The 27,989-nt window shown below is 34.4% G+C and overlaps 2 protein-coding genes across 2 annotated transcripts; one reads left to right on the forward strand and one right to left on the reverse strand.

Annotated features, from left to right (window-relative positions):
- Positions 1–12,523: 12,523 nt before the first annotated feature.
- On the reverse strand, positions 12,524–15,287 carry LOC11415576 (omega-3 fatty acid desaturase, endoplasmic reticulum). Its single transcript, XM_003615646.4, has 8 exons — positions 14,748–15,287; positions 14,536–14,625; positions 14,336–14,402; positions 14,087–14,179; positions 13,786–13,971; positions 13,359–13,439; positions 13,108–13,245; positions 12,524–12,985 (listed from the first exon to the last, which is right to left on the reverse strand). The coding sequence occupies exons 1-8, from the start codon at positions 15,083–15,085 to the stop codon at positions 12,803–12,805; spliced, it is 1,176 nt and encodes a 391-aa protein (XP_003615694.1). The 5' UTR covers positions 15,086–15,287; the 3' UTR covers positions 12,524–12,802.
- A 5,776-nt stretch (positions 15,288–21,063) lies between these two features.
- LOC11411972 (pentatricopeptide repeat-containing protein At1g19720) lies at positions 21,064–27,750 on the forward strand. The gene is made up of 7 exons (XM_024784102.2): positions 21,064–23,100; positions 24,833–25,024; positions 25,153–25,623; positions 25,747–25,974; positions 26,069–26,437; positions 26,545–26,766; positions 27,204–27,750. Exons 1-7 carry the CDS (start codon positions 21,175–21,177, stop codon positions 27,495–27,497), a joined length of 3,702 nt encoding a protein of 1,233 aa, XP_024639870.1. The 5' UTR covers positions 21,064–21,174; the 3' UTR covers positions 27,498–27,750.
- Positions 27,751–27,989: the final 239 nt, after the last annotated feature.

A 27,989-nucleotide genomic window follows, 5' to 3' on the forward strand; every position in this document is an offset into this window, starting at 1 on the left:
ATTGCACGCTGGCAGATGCTTTTGTCTGAATATGATATTGTGTTCAAAACTCAAAAGGCAATCAAAGGTAGCATTCTTGCCGATCATCTTGCCTACCAACCTCTTGATGATTACCAACCAATTGAGTTCGACTTCCCTGATGAAGAGATCATGTATTTGAAATCCAAAGACTGCGAAGAACCGTTGATTAATGAAGGTCCAGATCCCAATAGCAAGTGGGGTTTAGTCTTTGATGGTGCTGTCAATGCTTATGGCAAAGGAATCGGGGCAGTCATTGTATCCCCGCAAGGGTATCACATTCCTTTTACCGCCAGAATCTTGTTCGAATGTACCAACAATATGGCTGAGTATGAAGCATGTATCTTTGGGATCGAGGAAGCAATTGACATGAGAATCAAACACCTCGACATCTATGGAGATTCTGCGCTCGTCATCAATCAGATAAAGGGTGAATGGGAGACCCACCATGCTAATTTGATTCCTTATCGTGATTATGCGAGACGTTTGCTGACATATTTTACAAAGGTTGAGCTGCACCATATTCCTCGTGATGAGAACCAAATGGCTGATGCTCTTGCTACTCTATCCTCCATGTTTCGAGTAAACCATTGGAATGATGTGCCAATAATCAAAATGCAACGCCTTGAAAGACCTTCACATGTGTTTGCTATTGGGGATGTGATCGATCAGGCTGGTGAAAATGTGGTTGACTATAAACCCTGGTACTATGACATCAAGCAGTTCTTGCTGAGCCGTGAGTATCCGCCGGGTGCTTCCAAACAAGACAAGAAGACCTTGAGAAGATTGGCCAGTAGATTCCTGTTAGATGGAGATATTCTGTACAAGAGAAACTATGACATGGTATTGTTAAGATGTGTTGATGAACATGAAGCAGAGCAGTTAATGCATGATGTACATGACGGTACCTTCGGGACCCATGCTACAGGGCATACTATGTCAAGAAAGTTGTTACGAGCAGGTTACTACTGGATGGCCATGGAGCATGATTGCTACCAGTACGCCAGAAAATGCCACAAATGTCAAATCTATGCTGATAAGATTCATGTGCCTCCGCACGCTCTCAATGTTATGTCATCCCCATGGCCGTTCTCAATGTGGGGCATCGACATGATTGGAAGAATTGAACCGAAGGCTTCAAATGGTCATCGTTTCATCTTAGTGGCAATTGACTACTTCACCAAGTGGGTTGAAGCAGCATCTTATACCAATGTGACCAAGCAAGTGGTAGCTAAGTTCATCAAGAACAACATCATCTGTCGATATGGTGTTCCCAGCAAGATTATTACCGACAATGGTACCAACCTGAACAACAATGTGGTGCAAGCTCTTTGTGAAGAATTCAAAATTGAGCATCATAACTCTTCTCCCTATAGACCTCAGATGAATGGTGCAGTTGAGGCCGCCAACAAGAATATCAAGAGAATTGTCCAGAAGATGGTAACCACTTACAAGGACTGGCATGAGATGTTACCCTATGCTCTGCATGGCTACCGTACTACTGTGCGCAGTTCAACAGGGGCAACCCCTTTCTCTCTTGTATATGGTATGGAAGCAGTTCTTCCTTTGGAAGTGGAGATCCCATCTCTCCGTGTGATCATGGAAGCAAAGTTATCTGAGGCTGAATGGTGCCAAAGCCGGTATGATCAGTTGAATTTGATTGAGGAAAAACGTATGGATGCCATGGCTCGTGGACAGTCATATCAAGCAAGAATGAAGACTGCCTTTGACAAGAAAGTCCATCCTCGAGAATTCAAGGTAGGGGAACTTGTATTGAAAAGGAGGATAAGCCAGCAACCCGACCCAAGGGGCAAGTGGACGCCTAACTATGAAGGTCCTTATGTTGTCAAGAAGGCCTTCTCCGGTGGTGCTTTAATCCTTACACACATGGATGGTGTAGAACTTCCAAATCCAGTGAATGCCGATATAGTCAAGAAATACTTTGCCTAGAAATATGAAAAGAACAGCGTGGTAGGTCGAAAACCCGAAAGGGCGGCCTAGGCAAAAATGCGCTTCCCGGTGGATCGAAAACCCGAAAGGGCGGTCCAGGCAAAAATAAGGGACAAAAAATATATGAAAAGCTCGCTGAGATTGTACACAACTCAGGCAAGAATGAGCGTCTCGATGAGCCGAAAACCCGGAAGGGCGGTTCATGCAAAAATGAGATTGAAACAAAAGGCAAGTAACTATATCTAGTCAACCACCGTCTCCCTTGGGGCATCTGCGGCTGTTAATGCCTATCTTCATCTAAAGCTCCTACGCTTGCGAATTCAAAGTTTCCAGGAAATGTAATGATTGCTGTGTTCAATGTACCACCAACCAATAAAATTACCATTTTCCAAGCTTTGTGAATCCGTGGAGTCATGCCTTTGGCTGACCACCACTCTTATACATCAATTTGAGCCTTTGCTTTTGTTTGAAAACTCTATTTTTTCTTCTACTTTCAAAGCTATATACAAAACATTTTCTTTCTATTTTGATAATGACAATGCTTGAAACAAACATTTTGAAAATTGAAAACTTTTTGTCTATTTTGAAAAGCAAACCTGAGCAACAGGGTACATTCAAATGAAACATGCATGAGTGAGAGTATGTTGATGTCTATTTCAATATGTGTTACAAGCAGGTTCTCCTCCAGGATAGTCTGTGGTCAATGGCAAGAATGAAAAAGCAGAATGAAAATGCATGAAAATGAAAAGGCTCGCTAAGTTGAAAACCCGGAAGGGCGGCTTAGGCAAGAATGAGCACCCCGCTGGATTGAAAACCCGAAAGGGCAGTTCAGGCAAAAATGGGGCATTGAAAAGAATTTATTTCCCCGGTGGATCGAAAACCCGAAAGGGCGATCCAGGCAAAAATGGGATGCAAAAAATGAATGAATGAAGTTGAGAATATAACATGCAAAAAGCATTGACCACAGATGCAATGTCTACAACATACCCAGCACTGAAATGCCCAGCACAACGGCGTTTTCCCCAGTGGAGCCTCTCAAGATTCTATCTCCAGCAAGTTGCATATCTACCTGCCCTCAGCTATGGTTCCGACACGTCTCCCAACGACGTCATCTCCAAAGAAGATTTCCAAGAATGTGTAATATAGCACGAGCCACTACGTGCCCAATACTCTAATGTCTTGTCTTCCCCGTAAAGTCGTGCCTACAAACTGCCAACAGTCATGCATTACAAGCATTCATACATGCACAATCATGCGTAATACGTGCCCATGCATTTAATAAAACTGTTATATCATCCATGCATATCGCATTTCCAATATCAATATCAGTCTCAATTCAAAACTCATGACAGGTCCTTTGTCAAAACCTTGTGAGCCAATAATATCGGTCAATTTCTACCTTTCAAATCAAATCGACGTCAAGTCAATCTCAATCTATATTTTGCCAACAAACCAATCCCCAGTGAATATGTTTCTGTTTGGTCAAGTGGCTAGTTCAAGGCCAAGAACAGCTTGTACCTATCAATTTGCTTATGTTATCGGTCGAGTGCCCAGCTCAATCCAAGAGCAGCTTGTACCTGTCAATATGTTTCCGTTTGGTCAAGTGACTAGCTCAATCCAAGAGCAGCTTGTACCTGTCTATCCGTTTCTCTCCGGTGGAGTAACTAGTTCGCATCCAAGAACAAGCTCGCACCTGTCTATTTGCCTTGCTTTCAGTCGAGTAACCAGTTCGAATCCTTAAGAACAACTCGTACCTGCCAATTTTACATGTTTTCAGTCGAGACACCAGTTCGAATCCATAGGAACAACTCGTACTTGTCAATTTTCTCTTTTTCCAGTCGAGTCACCAGTTCGAATCCGTAAGAACAACTCGTACTTGCCAATTTTCTCTTTATCCCCAAGTGAGCTACCCAGTTCGAATCCATAAGAACAACTCATGTTTGTCCAGTAACCTCTATCCCCTGTGAAGTGACCAGTTCGAATCCATAAGAACAACTCGCAGTTGTCGGTTTGTTTCATCCCCGGTCAAGTGGCTAGTTCGAATCCAAGAACAGCTTGTACCTGCCCAACTTGTTTCTAGTTTCCCGTTACTCTGCTATTCACTATCTTTGTCAATGTCTACCAATCCCGCAATGGATACGACATATTTTGTTAATTCCAATCCCCATGAGGTCTTGCATTCATAATCCAAATGATGCATGGCATGCATATTATTTGAATATGGGTAGGCGTATTTTTACGTCCAAACACAGTGCAAATGCTAATATTTAAGTATCTTCGTCCTGTCAAGCCAAAGACTCCGTCTCTTGACTCTCCAGACAAAGAAACTTAAATAGGGGCAGCTGTTATACCCTGTTTTTGGACCTAAAAAATACTGGGCCCAATTTCATTTCAAACTTCGTCAATTATCAAATTTCAGCTGCACAGTTCAATTTGTCTCTGCCTCGCAGTATTTTCAATCACAATTTTACCTATGTTTTTCTTGCATAAAACCTTTTAAAATGTCTTTACTGGTCTTGTAAGTCACGCAAAAGTGTCTCTGAATCATTATGTTGCTTTTTTTCCACAGTTTATTTCAAAATTTGCAAAAAGTCATACAGAAGGGTATTTTGGTCATTTCCTGCAGTGGGACCCATTTTCATCCTTGTGACTGTCTCTGAGTCTTTTCAAATTCATTTTTTACTTTCCATCAGTAAACCTTGCTAATTTCATTTCGAACTTGCATCTGAGTCAGTGTCGAGTCAATTTGAGTCTGTTTAGGTCATTTTTTTAGCCCTAGGGGCATTTTGGTCATTTCACATAAAATTTTGGCATGGGGAGGTTACTTTGAAGTACCTCATTTAGGCCATTGGTTCGTTTTAGTCCGTTTTGTCAATTTTATTTTAGTTTCACTTTACGTTTCGTCAGATTGCCAATTTTATTCCAATTTTATTTTTATTTTACATTTTGGTCCCCAAGAGGTCCAAAATTGCGTGTCAGTCCAGAATTTTCTTTTTTTATATTTCAGTCCTTTTTGTCAATTGCAGTTTAGTCCCTTAATTTTTCAATTTTGCAGAAAGGTCCCAAATTAATTCTAAGTCCAAGGCCGTGCCATTTCCATACAAATCCAGGTGTCACATTTTCATTGGCTCAAGTGTACACATGTCAACTATATAAACAGTGAGTCAGAATCAGAAGCAATAATCACACGCCACTTCACCAAAAAACAGGATCAAACTTTCTCTTTCTTGTCAGTTAGATCAAACCAAAAAATCACAGAGAAATCACCAAGAACACAAGAACCCTAAGATTTCCAGAACAAAATTCATACACAAATTCATTGATTTTCACATCAATCCTCAGAGATTCGTGTGAATCTTCATCACCGGATTGAGGAATTCCCCTACAATTCAAAGTGCGAGCTCACATTGAAGCAAGCTCAAGCACTGATCATAGGGATTTTTCACACAGATTCAAAAACGTTGAAGCAAGCTCAAGCACATAATCACAGAGAAGCAGAGAAAGAATCAGAGAAGATGAAGATGAACCGGTAAACCGATTTATTTTCGGTCCAAAAGCAAGCAAAATCATCAAAACCGTCAAGAACATTCAAGTTTTCCCAAAGATTTCCTCCATTAAAGGTTTCAACCAGAACCTTAGGTAAAACTCAGAATCTTTTCTCAAAAGTAATATCACTGTTAAACCTGTAGAAAACAATCACGCAAGCAAAGCGTATCAAAAAATTTCCAGAATTCAAAGAAAGCCGTAACCGTAAACACGAAACCTAGATCCATAAGGATCTAAGTTTTGAAAGCAAGAACGAGTACTAGAAGCGTAATCAAACAACGAAACGATGTAGATCTTTAAACGATCTAAACATTTCTTTTCAAAAACCAAAAAAATCAGTTTCAAAACCGTACGGAACTTTTTAGATCTACAACGTTTCAAACCGTATTTGAAAAAACAGCTGCTGGATTCGTGTTTAGGGTTAAAGGACGAATCAAAATATGCAAAAATATTTGAGTTCTGGAAATTTTTCACCGGAAACTGCTAGGTCTCGCCGGAGAAGATGAAGTTTCCGGCGGACCTTCAAGGTCTCCGCCGTAGCTTCATCCTCACCGGCGGTGAGGGTTTAGAGAGAGATGAGAGAAGAGAGAGGGGTTAGAGAGAGAAAGAGGAATACGAAATGAAAAAACCGGCGCGCTAGGGTTTATATAGAGTGCTAGACCGGACCGGTTCAAGACCGGTCCAATCCCATGCGTTGTGAGCCCTTAGATCTAGGGTTTGGGATCTTGGATCAATCCAACGATCCCTGAGCATTCCTGTGAGATCCGGATCCCTTGGCTTTGGGCCTGGGCCTCTTTTCTTTGCTTTTCTACGTTTTTGCTTTTTTTGTGCTATTTGCACCGTGTTTCCTTGCTATCTGCACCTATTGCTTGTTTACTTCTTTTACAAAAATTCCTAAAAAAATCCTAGTGGTTTCTTGATACATTCTTGGCATTTCTATAGCGTTTTCTTGCATAAAAATGTTAAAATGGCATGAACTAATTCCATGTATTTTTGTACTTTTGGTATGCATTTTGCTATGTTTTGTTCTTGACATTTTGATAGTATGACATGGATAAATGATGCCTAATATTGTGGTGAATATAACTCTGGAAATGTGCTTTTGTTTGCTATTTGTGAATATGATTTTATGGATTTCTTGTTTTACAAGCAACAAGTGTTTATTTTTAGGAATAAAGTAGGAAATTTCTTCATGAATTTGGTGTGGTATTTTGCTTGCACATGTCTCCATTAATTGCATGTCATGGTTTAAAACAAAATTTCTTTCAAAATTGCCATGATGTGATAATTATGGGTCACTAGCATCTTTAGGTATCATATCAAATGTTTTTTTAGGTTTTTACCACTTTGTTACTCTTTCTTTGCCATTCTTATGCACTTCCTTTTGATTATTTCCTACTATTTTGTGCTTTATAATCACTAACCATTTCATCTCATGTGCCATACATTCCATAGCATTCCACCACCCTCTCCACTTTCTTTAGCTTAGCATTTATTTTTTGCAAGTTTTAATTCATTTGGTGATGTAATTTGTTATCATTGGTTTGTAGCTTGGCAAAGGGGCCATAGAATGTATTTAGGCAATTTTTGTAATATGGACTATGGACACTATGACGCACCGACACGCACACACTCACCTTAGATGTATGCATAGGATTGTATGGTTAAATAAGCGTTTAGGTTTTAAACACTTAGAGAAAATCCATCTTTTTTTCAAAAAAAAACAATTGAACTTCACTTCAAAATTTTCATAATAAGTATGAAGTCAACACTTCATTTTTTTTCCTTTCTTTTTTCTTAAGAAAAATTCAATTCATCTTAACTATTTAGACTTTCTTTCTAATCACTAATCAAACCTCACTTTTTTGCTAAATCTAATGCTCATGAAGCCTCCCAATCTCCTTCTTCAAAACCTTTTTTTCAAAACTTAAAATCAAACAATTAAAACAAAAAACAAGTTTTTTTAGCAAGAACTACGAACGGTTTTGATCCCGTAAAACGGTACGTAGGCAATGAGTCAAAACTCATCCAAGCCGAAATAAAATCAAATTCTACTTCTTCTCACCCCCATTCTTCACTAATCATACCTTCTTTTTTACAAATAAGCAATAAAACTAAAGCGTAGAAATAAACTTAGGAGAACGGTTCTTATGGAATACCATAATCGCTCCGGGTGCCTAACACCTTCCCGTAGTGAAAACGACCCCCGAATCTAGAACTTTTTAAGGGTTTTTTCTCCTTTTACCCTTCCCAAGAAAAAAGAGAGATATCAACGGTCGAAAGGTTCAAGTCCAATTAATGGCTTGGCACCCCAAAACCATGATAACACCTTAGATAAACATTAAATGTAAAAGTCTGGAGGGAAAAATTAGGTTAAAACTAGAGCTGACATTTTGCATAAATTAAATCTAGGGTTAATATAGTAAAGTCACGCGAAAAAATACGTTAAATCTAGGGTTAATATTGCGTCACGGGTTAACATTTAGAAATAAGAGATGACATTTTGCATAAATTAAATCTAGGGTTAATATAGTAAAGTCACACGAAAAAATTAGGTTAAATCTAGGGTTAATATTGCGTCACGGGTTACCATTTAGAAATAAGAGATGTCATTTTGCATAAATTAAATCTAAGGTTAATATAATTTGTTTAGTAAATTTAAAGAGAAAAATTAGGAGCGATTTGTTTATTTTGATTTCCCTAACAATTAACGTTAACATTTTGTTTAAGTTAAACATGATTAATTAAATAGGGTTAATACAGTAAAATTAAGCAAAGAAGTTAGGTTAAATCTAGGGCAAAATTTTGCGTTGGGGTTAACTTTAAGAAATAAAATAGGTTAAGTATAGCAAGAAGGATTAACATTTATAAGTAAGAGATTAGATTAAGTATAGCGAGACGGGTTAACGGTTATTCCTTTCCAAAAAAACAACATATAATTGGGAACATCATTTTATTTTACTTTAGATAAATATTAAATGCAAAAGTGTGGAGGGAAAAATTAGGTTAAAATTAGAGATGACATTTTGCATAAATTAAATCTAGGGTTAATATAGTAAAGTCACGCGAAAAAATATGTTAAATCTAGGGTTAATATTGCATCAAGGATTAACATTTAGAAATAAGAGATAACATTTTGCATAAATTAAATCTAGGGTTAATATAGTAAAGTCACATGAAAAAATTAGGTTAAATCTAAGGTTAATATTGCGTCAGGGGTTAACATTTAAAAATAAGAGATAACATTTTGCATAAATTAAATCTAGGGTTAATATAGTAAAGTCACATGAAAAAATTAGGTTAAATCTAAGGTTAATATTGCGTCAGGGGTTAACATTTAAAAATAAGAGATAACATTTTGCATAAATTAAATCTAGGGTTAATATAATTTTTGTAGTAAAATTAGGAGCGATTTGTTTAATTTGATTTCCCTAACAATTAACGTTAACATTTTGATTAAATTAAATAGGGTTAATACTGTAAAATTAAGCAAAGAAGTTAGGTTAAATCTAGGGCAAAATTTTGCGTTCGGGTTAACTTTAAGGAATAAGAGATTACAATAGTTGTTATGTTATTTTTTATGCAGTGTTTTAGGCTCTGTGTTGCAAAATTTTGGTTTACGCAGTTTTGATTTTCACATTGATAAAGGACAATAATTTTCCGTAATTTATAAGATTTCTTCTTCGGAGTTAAATTTTTTAAAAATACGTTATTCAACCCGTGCGAATTCGCACGGGTTTGTAACTAGTTTGAATGACAAAAAAATAAAAATGTGGAATGGGTTGAGAGAAAGAGAAAGGATGGAAAAAGAATTAGTACGTACTTTGCAATTATGGAATTAAAACCTCTTTTATCACACAATAATGTGCTAAAGCTCATTAACACATTGATTTTTTTTTTTTTTTTTTTTTTTTTTTTTTTATTTTTTATAGTTGTTCAATAGACCTCTCAAAATTGTTCACTTAACTACAAAAGCTAATCAAAAGATGCATCTTGATCGAAATTCACATACAAAATCAATCGATCGGGGTCATAAACTGATTGAAAGAGAAATTGAAAGGTCTATTGAACAACTTACCTATAATTTTCTTCTTTTCTTTTCTATTAATTGGTGTGGGCTTCCACATGAGTAGAGATTCGCCAAACAGTTCTTTATTTCACAATTTAAGTGAAGCAATTTGTTATCATTCCAATAAGGGATAGTGTCTGAGGGGGCACTTATTAAGAAAGAAATTAAATACTACCTTAAAAATTGTGTATTTATTTTTAAAAAATTGGAAAGAGATCATTTTAATATAAAATTTGTCTTTTCTTTTTACTTTTAATTCTTTTAACAAATGTCCCTAAACTATTGTTACTGTGTCTTCCAACAACTACTACATCTGTCCCTAATTATAAAACCATTTTGAGAATTTTTTTTGTCCCTTTTTATAAGACCCATTTTCTATTTCCAACTACATTAATTATTTCTTTACATGCATGGCCCTATTTATTATTGTTGTGTATGTCTTCAAATTGCAAAGTTGGGAAGCAGAGAAATCGTGACACGATTTTGGTAATGTCGTGAGCTGGTTTTCAGGGCGTCCAATCGTTACACGATTTTTGGCTTGCTGGGCAAGATTTTCAGGATAAGGTTGGTCGTACCTTGGATCGTACGCATCAATCGTGGCACGATTGGGGGAAAAACGTGACACGATTTTGACGCAGAAGACAGCTATAAAAGTGTTCTTTGCAGATTTTGAATGAGAGCTTGAAGAGAGAGAAACTTGGGAAATCAAAGGAAGCAACTTTAGGGATTAGGGTCTTTGATTAGAGTTCTCTTGGGTTGGGAAACATTGCAAACACCTTGGTGAGTGAAAATCATTGAGTGTCTTGTTCATTGGTGAGATTGGGAAAAATGGTAGAAATTAGGGTTGTTCTTTGTGAACTTGTCAAAGCTAATTTCTTGTAACCCTTTTCTATCTCTTTGGAAGAACTCATTGATAGTGGATTGGAGAGTTCAATCTCTCCTCCAGAGTATGTCAAGTTTGGACCGAACTGGATGAACAATCTTTGGTGTGTTTGTTTCTCTCTTCTCTCCTTTTATCTTGTGCTTGTGTTTTGTGCTTTTCACTTTGTTTCCTAGATTAGATCTAGGTGTTGTTATTGTTGATTATTGTTTGCATTCACTTTGTTATTGGTTACTACTTTCCTTTGCTCCACACATCATAGTTTGTTTTGGTGTGATTTTGAGACCGGAATTCACAACAATTATACATTTTTTCTTCAATCAGCAATAAATAGAATGTTGAAAACATAAGCCAACCCTCTTTCTTAAAGGATAAAATTGTAAAAACAATAGTAATTACAAACATATTTAATACAAATATCATCTATCTTAATTCCCGTTATTTTTTCAGAAGAGTCTTATAATTAGAGACGGAGGTAGTATATCATAAGTCTCAACTCTCAACCTTCTTCTTATGTGATAATCAAGATTTTCTCAACAAATCAACACCATTGTCATCTCTATCTCCAACATCAATTATAAACATCACACCTTAGTTAAACAGCCAAATCACATGCCAAGTTACTTAGAAGTTAGAACCACCATTCAACAAAGAAATTAGGTTACTTCAAACTTGAATGATCCTCTTGTCCTAGTAAAAGTCCGCGTGTGTATTGCAAAGTTCGTTAAAAGTACATTTCGTTAAAAGTACATTTATAGTGAACTACTGAACTTGATGTCGGTGATTGCTTATATTTTGCAACAACAAATTCTACACTAAATTAATTGATTTAAACCTATGAAGGACGGATACGGACACAGACACTAGACACAATACAGACACTGATATGCCGACACAACTAATAATTTGAAAATATCACATTATTCGGTTTAATTACAAGTGTCGGTGTCGTGTTGGTATCAGACACGACACGTGTCCGACACTGGGACACGCCTAATTCGAGAAGTGTCTGTGCTTCGTACCAAGTCATTTTTTTAATAAAATTACTTGTTCATCAGGCAAACACCAATTCTCATACCAATTCGCTCTCATTATATGCTCAAATTTCAAAACTCGGTTTTGGTTGAAAATGAAATCTTAACCGATCAAAGTAGAAGCTATCTCCGTATTGTGGATTAGTTTTTCACTATAGAAAAAATGATTTTGATAATTAAAAACTATTTAGAGGTTAATTTATTATATTAAAAAAATTAAATATGTTTTGTGTTAGATTATTATAATGTAAACCATTTTTTGAAAGAAATTGTCTTCAGCACATGATTGGAACTCTCGATGAACTCATTTTGAACGCATACATATATAGTATATGAATGATTGGATTTCAAGAGAGAACAATTCTTGTGCACATTTATTCGGATTTGAATAAATACACAATTGTTTTACAAATGAAAGAAGATTATTCCTAAGATATTTTTAAATGGTGAAATCTAGACGAGAAAAAAAAAATATTTCTCATTTTTATAGATAAATTTAGAAAAAGATGATATTTTTCGTACAAAAACATTTATCAAGAATTATGGTAGTAGAAGAAAAAAGAAATTGTCCACTAAACATAGATCTGTTGGTACGAATATTACATAATATACAAAGTGGTCAAAATTCAAATCAAAAATACCCCACTTATACAAGGTTCAAATTCCAAAAGCCCACTTATACTTACGTTAGATGATTTCTAGCCACTACCAAAACTAAGTTAAAGGAAAAAAAAATAAAATATTAATTCATGTGTTACATTATATATATTTAATTCATGTGTTACATTATATTTCTGTCAAATGAGTATCATGACTATCAAAATTGTTACAACCATTTTACCATTTTCAACCTGGCCAACTGGAACCACTATGCTATGTATGCAATTTTTACACTTTAACAATAGTAAAAAAAGAAGGGGAAGAGGTAGTGGCTAGAAATGAAACAAATCACTTCACCATTTTGATTTAAATTGAACATGTGAATGCACAGTACAAGTGGTAATTAGAAAACATAACAGATGAAACTGACAATTCAAAATTTATTTCATTTATTTCAAATATATTATTCCATTAAGAGTAACTACATAACATTGTCTCCAAAAAGAAAAATTAAAAATAAAACTCCAAATATTTTTGTCTCTAAGTAGCAACTGAATTTACTAGGCAATGACACCCATTCTTTTTATAAAGTAGACAAAAAGTCATGTACCCAGTTAACATGAACCACAACTACAACTTGTACTGCAACTTATTCATAGATAATTTTTAGAGGCTAGAATTGATTTTGAGAACCAAAAAAGTGACTTATTCATTGTGCTTCTTGTGGAGCTGAGGATCAGTTTGATAAAAGACAACATCTCCAGTGTCACTTACAAAGTGATCTTCATTCATACTTTGTAGTAAATATTTAATTAGATGAAATGGAAGTGGTGATGATTTCTCTGGCTCACGGTAATAGTCTCCAAAAATTGGTTTTGCTGCTTTAGTCTGCAAAGGAAAAAGATTGCAATCATTGTTTAAAACCACATCGTAAGAAATGACCAGTGACCCTGAGACGCTGGTTAAAGAACTAAAAATAGGATGAAGCGTGTTTAACGGTAAGTAATTACCGCTTCAACCAAGTGATAATGAGGAATTTGAGGGAAGAGATGATGAACAACATGAGTGCCAATGTCATGATGAATGTTATTAATCCAACCATAGTCACGATCAACGGTTGTTAGTCCACCTCTTAGATAGGTCCATTCCTACCAAAATGTACACGAGTAATCAGACTCAACAAGATTTGTGATACATAATCACGTAATTATGAACATAAATAATTGATTGATTGAAGGTACATAATTCATTATATTTTTACCTGGCCACGGTACCATGGTAATTTTTGCGTATAACCATGGTGATGCAAGTATGTGACAAAATCCAACCACATGACAAAAATCTGGAGTTGTACAAAATAAGCATATAATAATCAATTAATGGACATAATAACAATAATTCAATTATAATACATTGTTTAGATCAACGGTAAATTTGGTAGAAGTATGGTGAAACGTTCTAAATTTAATAAAAGATTCAACAAAATTATGTTGTCCCCATAACTTTTAATATGAAGCACAGCTACGACACTGACACATCGATACCATAAATAATTTATGAAAATTACATAATTCACTGTAATAACAAATGTCAGTCTCGTATCAGTGTCAGAAAAATGTCTAACACCAGAACACGCCTAACTCGAGGAATATAAAAAAAAAAGGATTTAAAAATGAATTTAACTTTACCCAATAGGGAACTCCATAGAGCTTGAGAATTAAAAGTGGACTAGTTGTGAAGGACAAATAAAGAAGCAAAGAAAACATGAGAAGCCAACAAACTGTTGAAACTGTCACTTCTTTTCTCTCATTGGGTGAGAACAAGTCGCTATAGGGATGAAAGTGTGACCCTGATTTTCCAGGACTTCTACTCCACTGAAACATTAACATTTTCACATTAGAATATGAAAAAAAAAATTAGATTCTACAAGTATATTATCATGATAAGAACAATATTTGTATTATTTTAAATAATAAAAAAAAAACTCACCAAATAAATTGGATATGCAAACAATGGTAAAGGCACTGAGAATCTCACAAATTTTGTCATGTTGTCTAGACTGTTGTAAACCTTTTCTGTCAACTAAGAAAATGACACAAAATATTATGAACAAAACTCATCAAATGAAAGTTACTTCATTTTTGCCCTTTGTTTGGGACTAAACCACCAAAACTATGCATATAATATAATATAATAACATTAATTAAGAACTTAGAATAAAATCAACAAATCACATACTGGAACCCATGACTCATCCCTTTCAACATTTCCATGGTTTTGATGATGTGTTTTGTGACTAATTCTCCTGAAAAATTCATTAAAGCAAAAACTTGAAATTTGTTATAATTCAAAGTAAAGTTATTACCATGAAACAACAAGGACAAAAATGATATAATGAACAATAAAAAAACAAAAATTCTAGAAACTATTTCACTCACCATCCATGGTATGGAACAAGAATTGAGGAATGCAAAATATGGCCCACAAAGTTATTCACCAAAGAACTATCTGAGAAGCTTCCATGGCCACTATTCCAAACAAAACATCAATGTTTACATAAAAAAACATAACAAAAACAAAAAACCATATGACATAACATTAACATGAGTTAAACAAAAAACATAATTGAAAAAAAAAAATTATTTCTTACCAATCATGTCCAAGAACAAAAATTGCCCAAAACATTGTTCCTTGAAGAGGCCAATAAATTGGCCAAAAATACCAGTTATCAAACCTAATTGCAGCTACAATCAATGCAGTAACAACCACCACATCTCTAAGAACATAACTTAGAGATCTCCATGTGTTCTTCACCCAACAATGTTTTGGAATAGCAGCTCTAATATCTGCTATCTTAAATGGTGGAGGAGCACTAGGGTCAAATTCACTATGGTTGTAATTGTAGCCACCATTGGTTACAACCATTGTTTCTTGGCCTAGTGTTTCTCTTTTTTCAGATATGTGGTGAATAGAGGTTGATATAGCCATAAGATGAAATATTTTTAACCTTTTGTATGAGTATACTACGACAGACACATGGGGTCGTTTGTATATATAATAGAAAAATGTTAGAGTGGTAATAATAGGTGCACAAGATTTTAGTTTGACTTGTGTAATTTTTTGTTTATTTATGTTGATTTTCCTAAGATCTAGGTGATGTGGGAAATGCTAAACTTGTGAATTTATGACGATTTTGCAAATTTCAAACCGTATGAAGGTTGAATATTGAACCATTGTATCTCTTGAAAAACATGTGCTAACAAAGAAGTGAATTTATGGTCGGTTAATATATGGCATAATTAAATTTTATGTGCTAATGTGAATTTAGGGTCGGTTATATATATGGCATAAGTTCAATTTTGGAGGGTCAAGAATCATTTTAATAGTTTTTTTTTTTGTTGAAAGAATCATTTTTTTAGTATTGATTTTAGGGTTAATTAAGTTTTTAGTCCCTATAAATATTCACAGTTTTGTTTTTAGTCCCTATAAAATAAAATCACATTTTTTAGTCCCTATAAAATTTTCCAGCAGCATTTTTAGTCCCTATAAATTTTTCTATCAGCACTTTCAGTCCCTGTCAAAAATTTTTATCAACAATTTTGGTCTCTAAAATGCTTAAGAAAAATGTCACAAGAACTAAAAAGTGTGATTTTATTTTGTAGGAACTAAAAACAAAACTGTGAATATTTATGGGGACTAAAAACTTAATTAACCCTTGATTTTATCATTGTAAAAAAAAAAAAAATTTTATCATGTGCGGATGATTTAAAAGATATTACAATTGCTTGGTGCTTATAATTATAATAACTTAACTGCAGTTAATGTTGATTTTAATTTGGGTTTTAATCTTGTGTTATGGATCAAGGCAATTTCTCTCAAAGTTAACATTTTTATATAAGTTTGTTGTTAAATCGAATTTCTGCAAAGGACAATTTATTTAGAAGGCATATCTTACCTAATAATGATATTTTTTGCTCGGTTGCTTGTAGTTGTGCGGAAGTCAGAGACCACTTGTTCTTCCCGTGTGATGTTTATGGTCGTCTTTGAAATCTTAATTATGATTGGTTAAGTTTTTACTTTGCTCCTCCTAAAAATTTACTTGATCATCTTCTTCAATTTGAGAGTTAGGGGGTTTCTCTAAAAAGTTTTATGTGGCTTTCAACATTATTTGAACCTTTGCCATTTATGTCATTTGGGATTGGAATGAACTAAACAAAATAATCTTTAATCGTAAGGTGTGGCTTTCAACATTATTTGAACCTTTGTCATTTATGTCATTTGAAATTGGAAGGAACGAAACAAAAGGATCTTTAATTGTAAGGCTGAAATTCTTACTTCTTTAACTTAAAAAAATTAAGATTCAGACATATTGGTGGTTAAAATCTTTTTATGATTTGTTTTATTTTGATTAGATAACTTGGAGGTTAAATCCTTTGATGTGTATAAAGGTGCTCTTCTAATTAACTTGTGTTTGTACCCTTTTTCAATTGTAATTCCCTGGACATGTAGTTTCTCTAGTACGTACACCTTGTGTCGGAAGGACTATTTTTGATTGTTTAATATATATTTTCTTAGCCTTTACGGAAAAAAAAAGACAAAATTTTCGTAATAAAATAATGGACTTAGTAAGGACAAAAAAAAAAAAACTTTTTATTGAGATGTCATTTGATATAGTGACTTAATTAATATATTTTTATTGCGAACTGAATAGTTATTATATCAAAATAGGGATATCATATAAAAGGTACCAGTTGTCTTGGTTCCAATATTAAGAAATTTTTTTGAGAAAATTATTATTTTTTGCTACAAAAGTATTATACATTTAATTATTTTTTGCTACCAAAGTAGTATACATTTAAATTGTCGAATTAAAAGTAGTATATATTTAATGTAGATTGTAACTAGAAAAGGATTTATTTTATTTCAAAAAATGCTTATAATTGTATTTGCATACACTGATACATTCTTTAGTATATCTAATTTTTAATTATCATTATTATTACTACTATTTTTGAAAACTTAATTTGATTGGCTTTTAGTAAAAAAAAATGTATTTTGACACAAATAATAATAATTATATACATATCGTTCTTCTCTCAAAAAAAAAAAATATATATATATATATAAATGTTGTTCTTTTTTTTATTAAAGGGAAATAGAAAGACAAGAGATAAGAAAATTAGTTAACTCATTGCCTCAAATTAGTTGTTGGGTATAGGTTGTTGATGAGAATTCGTGAATTGGGTGATAATAAATGTGTTGTTGTGGTTAAGTTGTTGTGTTTTATGACTTTTGTGAAAATGGGTTAAAAATGGAGAAGTTTGATTTTGATGAGTTTGAGTGAGTTAGTAGAGTTGTCGTGATGAATTGAATTGAGGAGAATTTCTGTTTTCAATCAATGTATTTTAGTGAGGAATCGTTTGGGAGAAAATCGAATTTTTGTGTCAAAAATTGTTTTAAGCACTTTTGAAAAATAAGTCATTTTTAGCTTATTTGAATTAAGTTGTTTTGAGTTACAAAACCATGTTTTCAAGTATAGTTTGAGTGGTCTAAGTGTTTGGGACACGTTGGCGAAAACGGATCAAAAATCGGGTTTTACGCGCGAAAAATGAAAAATCAAAAAAATTGCACCAGATAAGGTGGCATGACCATGCGCCCTGTGGCACATCCGTGCCAACCCCTTTGTGTCCGGAAACCCCGATTTTCGTGTTTTTGAGTACTTTTAAGTATATCAATGGTTCCCAAACACCAAAACCTATTTAAATGGTATGTAATTGGACTTCTAAGAGTGGTTTATCATAGCTCCAAGTTAGGAATGAATTGGTTTGAAAAATGAGGTAAAAATGAGACGAACTTTGAGAATTATGCGAAATAAATGAACTTTGTGAAACCAAAATGATATGATTGATTACACTATGTGTTATATGATATGTATGGATGTTTTGATGATACGTAAGAACGAGGGAACCTATTTTTGTTGAGGGAAATTGGAAATAGACGATTTTATGAAAATAGACGAACTTCGTCAAAATGGGGTTTTATGATCAGATAACTTGCAAATTACTTTGTGAACATGATAACCAGATGAAATAAGAGTGAGCCAATGTTTGTGGATGTTAAATAGGTGGGTTATCATTATGTGGTCGATGGTACGTCTTTTGTGTGATTATACTATATGAAACAATGTTGTTTCTTTGTGATGATGATTACTTGACAGTTGTTTATTATTGTTAAATATGAATATGCAGAGATGAATGCTTGATGATGAAAGTGTAGAGATGATTTATTATTTGATAAATGCTTGATGTGTGGATGTATTGTTTGATAATTCAATATGTGGAGATATGCGGAGAATATGTAGAGTAAATTGGTGCTGTGTATTATCGAGTCAATACTTGGCATCCATGCATTCATAAGTCTTATATGTGGAGATACGTAGAGATATGCATAGATATGTAGAGGGATCAATCGGTAAAACCTACCTTCGACATCCAATGGTATCACATGCATGTAGAGTCGAGTCTAGAACATCGCATGCATATAAAATGTGTGAAATGTGCCATATTTAATTACTTGACTTGGTGAATTATGTGGGCTATGTGATTGATGAATGTTGATATATATGGAGTTGTGGACTTGTATATTTTGTATTGATATGCTTGAGAAATATTGTCGATGCGATAATTCATTTGGAATCTCGATTAATATTTATTTGATTATGTTTATTATGTGGAATATAATATAACCTCAGTGGTCGTTTGGTTGACCGTCTGCCTATTTGTACGAATGTTATTGATCCATATAAATATATAAAATTTTTGTTTTAGTTTCTTTTAAAAAAAATCTTCAACTTAGTCCTCCAAATTTTTCGCATCAACCCTTTTGGTCCCTCTTTTTATTTTTGAATATTCCTGATCCTTCTTTTAAGTCAACTCATATGTAGACATCATATTTTTGAATGAAACTTGACAAGAATATTATAATAATGTCTCCCAAAAAATAGATTTATTTTAGCAAAACATGAATATTTATGTTTTTTACACTTAAATATTTATGTTTTGTTAAAAAGTTCTATTTTTTTAAAGAGCTTATTATAATATTTTACACATTTTTGAACAATTTCGTTCAAAAATAAAAAAGGTAACACATGAGTTTATTTAAAAGTAAAAACAAAAAGCGGTGATCTTGACAAAAAAAAAAAAAAGCAGTGATGAAGTTTTTTTGAAGACTAAAAGTCAAATTTTTCTGGAGAAATTAATTAAAACGAAAAATTAATATATTTACAACAACCAAAACCATATTTAACCTTTTGTTATAATGACTCACTCTTTGATGGAAGCAGAGAGCAATGTTATCCATGACTCTTTGGCGCAACCATATTTATGATAAATTAATAATGAATGTTTTTGTAGTTGAATTGGTAATGAAATACCGCATATTCTCTTTGATTTAGGTTCAACTTTTGACTCTAACAAAACATAAATTTTATTTATCTATATGTAACTTTTTTATTGTATTTTTTTTACAGGAACTTTTTTACTGTAAAAAGGCTTACTATAGAAGTTGTTTAAGGCCTCTAATATTGTTTGACTTGGGCAGGCAAATGCATAAGGAAGTGCATAAGCAAAGTAGTGCACGTAATTCTTATGAGTAAAGGCATAAGGAAGTGCATGCATGAGCAAAGTGGTATACACGTAACCCTTATATATCATGAGCAAACACATATAAGGCATGTTCTTGGATGTTCTTGGCATGATGGATTGGGTTTTGCCAAGTAAAGTGGTGATGGAGTGCATTTTTTATTCACGTTTTTTCAATGGAATGGATGATGTGCATTCTCTCTTACACGTAATTTCAATAGAGTGATACTTTTAGGATAATTTTGATGTATTTTGTTGCCACAATTTTGAGTAATGCTTGAGTTATTATTCCTTAGAATAATTTTTCAAAGCACTCTAAAAGGAGATCATCTTGCTATTAAAACATAGGAAAATGAACATATGACTATGATAGAAGCGTGAAAAATCACTTTTATGGAAAGGTTGGTCGTCTTATGAAACTTAACGATTTGTGTGCTAAGTTGGTTGCGTTATGGAAGCTTTTGAAAGAAAAAAAAAATGAGGAAATGTTTCTTGAGTATTGCTGTTGACACATTTGATTTGACTGAGAAACACGAGTAAATTACTCAAATGCCCTTCGGCAGTTAACTGCCGAAATTTTAAAGAACCGGCTGCAGTTAACTGTCGAGGAAAACTTCGGCAGTTAACTGCCGAGGAATTTCAAACCTGAAATTAAATAAGGAAATATACCAAAATTTTCTTTAATTAAATTTAATTCTTTAATCCTTTTAAGGAATTAAACATAATTATTTTTATGATTTCATTCATATGATTTTGTTGTCATAAATGAAAAAATATGAGAGATGAATAATATCAGCAATCGGTAGTTAATGGATCTAAAATGATGATTCAATAAAAAAAAATGCAACAACAAAAAACATTATAAATGATAGAATAATTATATTTGTAATTAATTTCATTGATGTCTGTCATTATTCATAGGTTTGACTAACCTATTATTACCCCAATTTTTTTTTTTTGAAAGACCCCCAAATTTTGTTTTAATTGTTGGACTTCAAACCTCACATTTTTTAAATTAAACGTTAACTTCAAATTCATTTAGCAATTTCCATCCTTAAAAATTACCTCACGTCACATTTTATTTTATTTTTTAATAATGTAATAAATCTGGTATTTTAATTTATTAAATAAAAACATAATTAAAATTTTACAAATAAAATGATTTACAAAAACCCAAATCAATACCAGTCAAAAAGAACGAGAATAATTTTCATTTATGTCAAATTACATTTTTGATCTATTAACTATTTATTTAAGTAATATTGTTTTAGTCCCTTAATTAAAATTTAATTTAGCCTTTCATTTATCACTACATGCTTCATTCAGAATTTTCATTACCAGTCACCATCCCCTTATCAACAACACAATCCTTATCTCAAACCTTCATTGCAAAACCCAAAACCCACATACAAGTGATAAAGTAGAAGAAGAAAAAAAATGGAAAAAATTCATATTTTCATACCCAATAAATCAATAACTCCATTATCATTCCCCAATAAACCCACCAAATTTGATTGCATTTCTTCAAAAAGGGTCAATGCAAATTCCAACAATGTCTCAACAACCAAACCTTCAATTCGAAAATTAATTGATTCCCAATTGAACCAATTATGCATTAATGGCTCCCTTAGTGAAGCTGTGACAATTCTTGATTCCCTTGCTGAGCAAGGGTGTAGGGTGAAACCCATTACTTATATGAATTTGTTACAGTCATGCATTGATAAAGATTGTATTTTTATTGGTAAGGAATTGCATTCTAGAATTGGGTTGGTTGAAAATGTGAACCCTTTTGTGGAGACTAAGTTGGTTAGTATGTATGCGAAATGTGGGTTGTTGGGTATGGCGCGGAAGGTGTTTAATGAAATGTCTGTGAGGAATTTGTTTACTTGGTCTGCTATGATTGGTGGTTGTTCGAGGAATAAGAGTTGGGGGGAGGTTGTGGGTTTGTTTTATGCAATGATGAGGGATGGTGTTTTGCCGGATGAGTTTTTGCTTCCGAAGGTTTTGCAGGCGTGTGGGAAGTGTAGGGATTTGGAGACTGGGAGGTTGATACATTCGATGGTGATTAGACGTGGAATGCGGTGGTCGAAGCATTTGCGTAATTCGATTATGGCTGTGTATGCTAAGTGTGGGGAGATGGATTGTGCGAAGAAGATTTTTGATTGTATGGATGAGAGGGATAGTGTTGCGTGGAATGCGATGATATCTGGGTTTTGTCAGAATGGTGAGATTGGACAAGCTCAGAAGTATTTTGATGCTATGCAGAAAGATGGAGTTGAACCTAGTTTGGTAACTTGGAATATTTTGATTTCTTGTTATAATCAGTTAGGGCATTGTGATCTTGCAATTGATTTAATGAGAAAGATGGAGTGGTTTGGTATTGCTCCAGATGTATATACTTGGACTTCGATGATTTCTGGATTTACTCAAAAGGGTAGGATAAGTCATGCTTTAGATTTGTTGAAAGAGATGTTTTTAGCTGGTGTTGAGGCCAATAACATTACAATTGCAAGTGCTGCCTCAGCATGTGCAGCCTTAAAATCATTGAGTATGGGATTAGAAATACATTCTATTGCTGTTAAGATGAATTTGGTCGACAATGTATTAGTTGGTAATTCACTGATTGACATGTATTGCAAGTGTGGTGATCTTAAAGCTGCTCAACACATTTTTGATATGATGTCAGAGAGAGATGTATATTCTTGGAACTCAATTATTGGAGGGTATTTCCAAGCTGGTTTCTGTGGCAAAGCTCATGAATTATTTATGAAAATGCAGGAGTCTGATTCACCACCCAATATTATTACATGGAATATAATGATCACAGGATATATGCAGAGTGGTGCCGAGGATCAGGCGTTGGATCTTTTTAAAAGCATTGAGAAAGATGGGAAAACTAAGCGAAATGCAGCTTCTTGGAATTCTCTGATATCTGGTTTCGTACAAAGTGGACAAAAGGACAAGGCTTTACAGATATTCCGGAACATGCAGTTTTGCCACATACTTCCCAACTCGGTCACAATACTAAGTATCCTTCCGGTCTGTGCAAATTTAGTGGCTAGCAAGAAAGTGAAAGAAATCCATTGTTTTGCAGTCCGTAGAATTTTAGTGTCTGAACTTTCCGTATCAAATTTATTAATCGATAGTTATGCCAAGTCAGGAAATTTAATGTACTCGAAAAATATTTTTAATGAATTGTCATGGAAAGATGCTGTCAGTTGGAACTCTATGCTTTCAAGTTATGTTTTACATGGCTGTTCAGAGTCTGCACTTGATCTTTTTTATCAAATGAGGAAGCAAGGGCTTCAACCAAATAGAGGTACTTTCGCAAGTATTCTCTTAGCTTATGGTCATGCTGGAATGGTGGATGAGGGGAAGAGCGTTTTCTCCTGCATAACTAAAGATTACCTGGTTAGGCAAGGTATGGAACATTATTCTGCTATGGTCTATTTGCTCGGTCGTTCAGGTAAGCTTGCTGAAGCACTCGACTTCATTCAAAGTATGCCCATCGAACCTAATTCCTCTGTATGGGGTGCCTTGCTGACCGCCTGCAGAATTCATAGAAATTTCGGAGTGGCAGTCCTTGCAGGAAAGCGTATGCTTGAGTTTGAACCTGGAAATAATATAACTCGACATTTACTTTCACAGGCATATTCTTTATGTGGGAAGTTTGAGCCGGAGGGAGAAAAGGCTGTCAATAAACCTATTGGTCAATCCTGGATTGAAAGGAATAATGTTGTTCATACTTTTGTAGTTGGTGACCAATCAAACCCGTATTTGGATAAGCTACATTCTTGGCTAAAAAGGGTAGCTGTAAATGTCAAGACACATGTTTCTGACAATGAACTTTACATTGAGGAAGAGGAGAAGGAAAACACTAGTAGTGTACATAGTGAAAAACTTGCATTTGCTTTTGCTCTGATAGATCCTCACAACAAACCTCAAATTTTACGGATAGTAAAAAAATTGAGAATGTGTAGAGATTGCCATGACACAGCCAAGTACATATCAATGGCATATGGGTGTGAAATATATTTAAGTGATTCAAATTGCTTACACCATTTCAAAGGTGGCCATTGTTCTTGTAGGGACTATTGGTAGAGCAAATGTTGTGTGAGAGAATCAATGATGTCAGAAATATGTAAATCTGTCTTGATGTATAGTTGTTCATGACGTACACAAACCTTTTGAAGAATTGATAGTTTATAATATTAACCTTTCACGCAACTGAAATTTTTGGCTTCCCTTTTTCACATAATGTATCAGGTTAAACTGTATAGAATTTCATTTGATTATTATTCCAGGATTTTGAAATGCTTTTCAGGTGAAAAGATTTGCATGTATGTCCTGTTAGCAATTTCCATCAAGAAGATATATTAAAAAAATTAATGAAATCAATCATTGTAATAATTTCAAAGATGATTATAGAATAATGATGGGAAATATAGTGGAGCTATAAAATATTGGTAGAATCAAAACTGTCCCACGAATAAGCATCCATGAATCAAAAGTGTCAGCCACCTTATAAAAGCTGCACTAGGCAGTGAGTGCATGCAGAAGCAAAAGAGTGAGGGCTCTTGGCTAAATTCTTCTAAAATATTTGTTCCTTTTCTCCAGTCATTTATTTCTTTTACTAAAATTGAGGGAATAGCCCGTGGAAAGGAAATGTTAGCTCCTTGACCATAAAAAGTGCACGAAACTTTCTTAATAAAAGAAAAAAACTGATTTCTGTTTGGAATCTGATTCTCTGACTTTCAATTCTTTCCCTCCATGGTGGAACCAGAATTAGCTTCTTCTAACAGTTTCTTATCATTATTATTTTCTATAAAAAGCTCCTTGCCACAAACCAACTTTCTGCTTCCATAAATTCCTCTTAAGCCTTCCCCTGCTACATCATTATTAGCACTTGCAACTGCATTTTTCTTTCTAAGGTCTATCATTCTCTTCCTACAAGCAGAGGATGGTAGTGCACTCTTACAATATCTTATGACACATTGCATACATAACCTTATAGGTGATGTTCATTAACTATCTTTTCACTTTTTAACACCTTTGCATGATGTTTTGCATGCAGAGTTCTGTGGATTCCATAAAGAAACCTGCATCTGTTGGGCCATGGGGCGGCAATGGAGGGTCCCGTTGGGATGATGGAATATACTCTGGAGTAAGGCAGTTGGTGGTAGTTCACGGAACTGGAATTGACTCCATCCAGATTGAATATGATAAGAAAGGAAGCTCTATTTGGTCAGAGAAACATGGTGGAACTGGAGGAAATAAAACTGACAAGGTAAAGTTTTCATCTTGTACTAAGCTGATCCTATGACATAAATTTTTAACATTAGCACCAAAGAGTCCGTGAAGGTTTCAGTTAAATTATGAGCATATATTAACTAACCACTTTTGACTGTGTTGTAGGTTAAACTTGATTATCCAGATGAGTTCTTAACTTCAGTTCACGGATACTATGGTAGCTTGAACCAATGGGGCCACAACTTGGTTCGGTCACTGAGTTTTGAGAGTAACAAGAAAACTTATGGACCATTTGGTGTCGAGCAAGGCACATATTTTTCAGTACCAATGACTGGGGCCAAGATTGTTGGGTTCCATGGCAGGTGTGGTTGGTACCTAGATGCCATTGGAGTATATATGAAGTCCTTGAAGCAACCAAATCCAGCGAAAGCCTTGCATCATTCTGATCACGTTAATAACACTAGTGAGAATTTTGGCTATTCAGTGATACAAGGAACTGTGAACCAGAATTATGATATTGTTCTTGCCGTAAGACAGAAAGATCATAAAGATGATTTCGGTAAGCCTATACCAAACAAGATGCCAGGGAAGATTTCTACTATCAAAGAATCTAAAAACATTGAACACAAAGAAAAGGTAAAGATATCCTGCAACTTTAGTGGATGATCTCTGTCTTTGAAGTGCTCCTGAAGTTTTTATTTAAATGTAAAAAATCTTGCTTTTACACAAAATGGATCTTAAAATCTATTTATGTTGCAGATAACTCATTCAGAAATTCCACCCGCAAAGGTTGGTGGTGTAGTTACATGCGGTCCTTGGGGTGGCGTTGGCGGATATGCATTTGACGATGGGACCTATAAAGGAATCAGGCAAATCAATTTATCGCGCAATGTTGGAATTGTATGGATTAGAGTTATGTATGATCATGATGGGGATGCCATATGGGGATGCAAACAAGGTGGGACAGGAGGATATAAAAGTGATAAGGTAAATCAAGAGCATACAACCAAACTTCGCTTATTTTACTTAATAATCTAAAACAATCACATTGAATTTTAGCATTTTTTGCATCACTTTGCAGATAGTCTTTGATTTCCCATATGAAGTCTTGACATATATATCGGGATACCATGGACCTTTGATGTACATGGGACCTGCTGTTATAAGATCACTAACTTTCCACACCACAAAAAGGAAGTATGGACCATTTGGGGAAGAACAAGGAACTTATTTCACCACAAAGGTGAAAGAAGGTAAAATCGTCGGCATTCATGGGAGAAAAGGTTTGTTTCTCGATGCTTTTGGTGTACATGTGCTTGAAGGAAAAGTGGTTGTGCCGGTGGCAATGCCTCCGAAGGAAATCATCCCTAGAGAAACAAATATTGGTGAAATAGGCGGTACTCAATGGCCTAACAAACTGGTGCTTGCTAAGCCAACAGCAGCTGAAGAGGTATTTCTTTTCATAATAAACTTTTCGAAGATATATTGAAGACATTCAAGAATTTGGTTATCTTTATGTTTGAGTTGTCCTTTTCACTTTAGTTCCCTCTTTCCCAGGTTTCTTGTGGTGTGGTCAAAGAACCAGCTCCATGTGGCCCAGGCCCTTGGGGTGGGGATGGAGGTAGACCTTGGGATGATGGAGTCTTTTCTGCGATTAAGCAGATTTATTTGACAAAAGTATCAGATGGCATCTGCTCTATCCAAATTGAGTATGATCGAAACAGGCAATCTGTGTGGTCTATAAAACACGGCGGTAATGGAGGAGACACCATGCATAGGGTATGATTGTTGGTTTCCACTTCCTTTAAGCACATTTTACTGTTTCACTCTTGGTTCATTATTTATCCATTGTCATCGAATTAGTTAAATTATAAATAGAATTTATCTGAAATTTGATGTGCTTGATCATAATATGACGATATTCAACGGTTGGATTGGTAAGTTCAATGTCTAAACTGATTTATTAAGCAGAGTAACAAGAGTTACTCCTAGAGTAAGTTGATTCCCACCCAAAGTACATATAGACATATATGTATTTATACATGCATGCATACATTGATAAAAAAAATTCAAGCATGCATACATTGATAAAAAAAATTCAAGCATGCATACGTAGATATGTATGTATGAAATAATAAGCTAATATGTATGTAATATGTGTATGTACTAATACAAAATGTATTTCTTATACTTACTCGTGCTAATTATGATGTTAGATACAACTGGAGTTTCCACATGAGGTATTGACTTGTATATCTGGCTATTATGGGTCAATCACAAAGGATGAGAAGCATACAGTCATAAAATCACTGACATTCCACACCAGCCGCGGTCAGTATGGTCCATATGGTGAGGAAGTAGGGAAATTCTTCACCTCAACCACTACAGAGGGAAAGGTGGTGGGTTTCCATGGGAGGAGTAGCTTGTACTTGGATGCTATTGGGATCCACATGCAACACTGGCTTGGAAGTCAGAAAACTTCAAGGTCCTCCCTTTTCAAGCTATTTTGAGTTTCTGATCCGCAGTGCTTGAACAAAACATCAGTTTGGCATTTGGAGAAGTGTTGCAAGGAGTTTCAAATTTTAGTGTAATCTGAATAAGCAGAATGTAATCAGGTGAGAGCATGATTACCTGTATACTCTGAATAATTGTTTGGTGGGGTTTTCTGATCAACATAATAATTTTCTTTACGAGAATGAATAATGTAATTTGTTTGTTGATTTCTTACACTTCAAGGTATGATTTAAGATTTCAATTTTTGCAGTTCTTCTGATATAAATACCTCCACCCTCTCTTTCTCTATAGCTAACAAGTATGACAACAAAGGATAAAATAAAGTCAAACTATTTTTTTTTTGTTGACAAAAAGTCAAACTAAATAGTCTCACAAATATTTATGCCATTAATTAAACTCAAATAAGGCAATTCAAACCAGGCTTGGGTGGACTAAAAGCTTGTTCTCAAACACATACTGAATGCGGTGGAACTAAATACCCACGGAAC

This window comes from Medicago truncatula, chromosome 5, assembly GCF_003473485.1.
Source record: "Medicago truncatula cultivar Jemalong A17 chromosome 5, MtrunA17r5.0-ANR, whole genome shotgun sequence".
Classification (NCBI taxonomy): Eukaryota; Viridiplantae; Streptophyta; class Magnoliopsida; order Fabales; family Fabaceae; genus Medicago; species Medicago truncatula.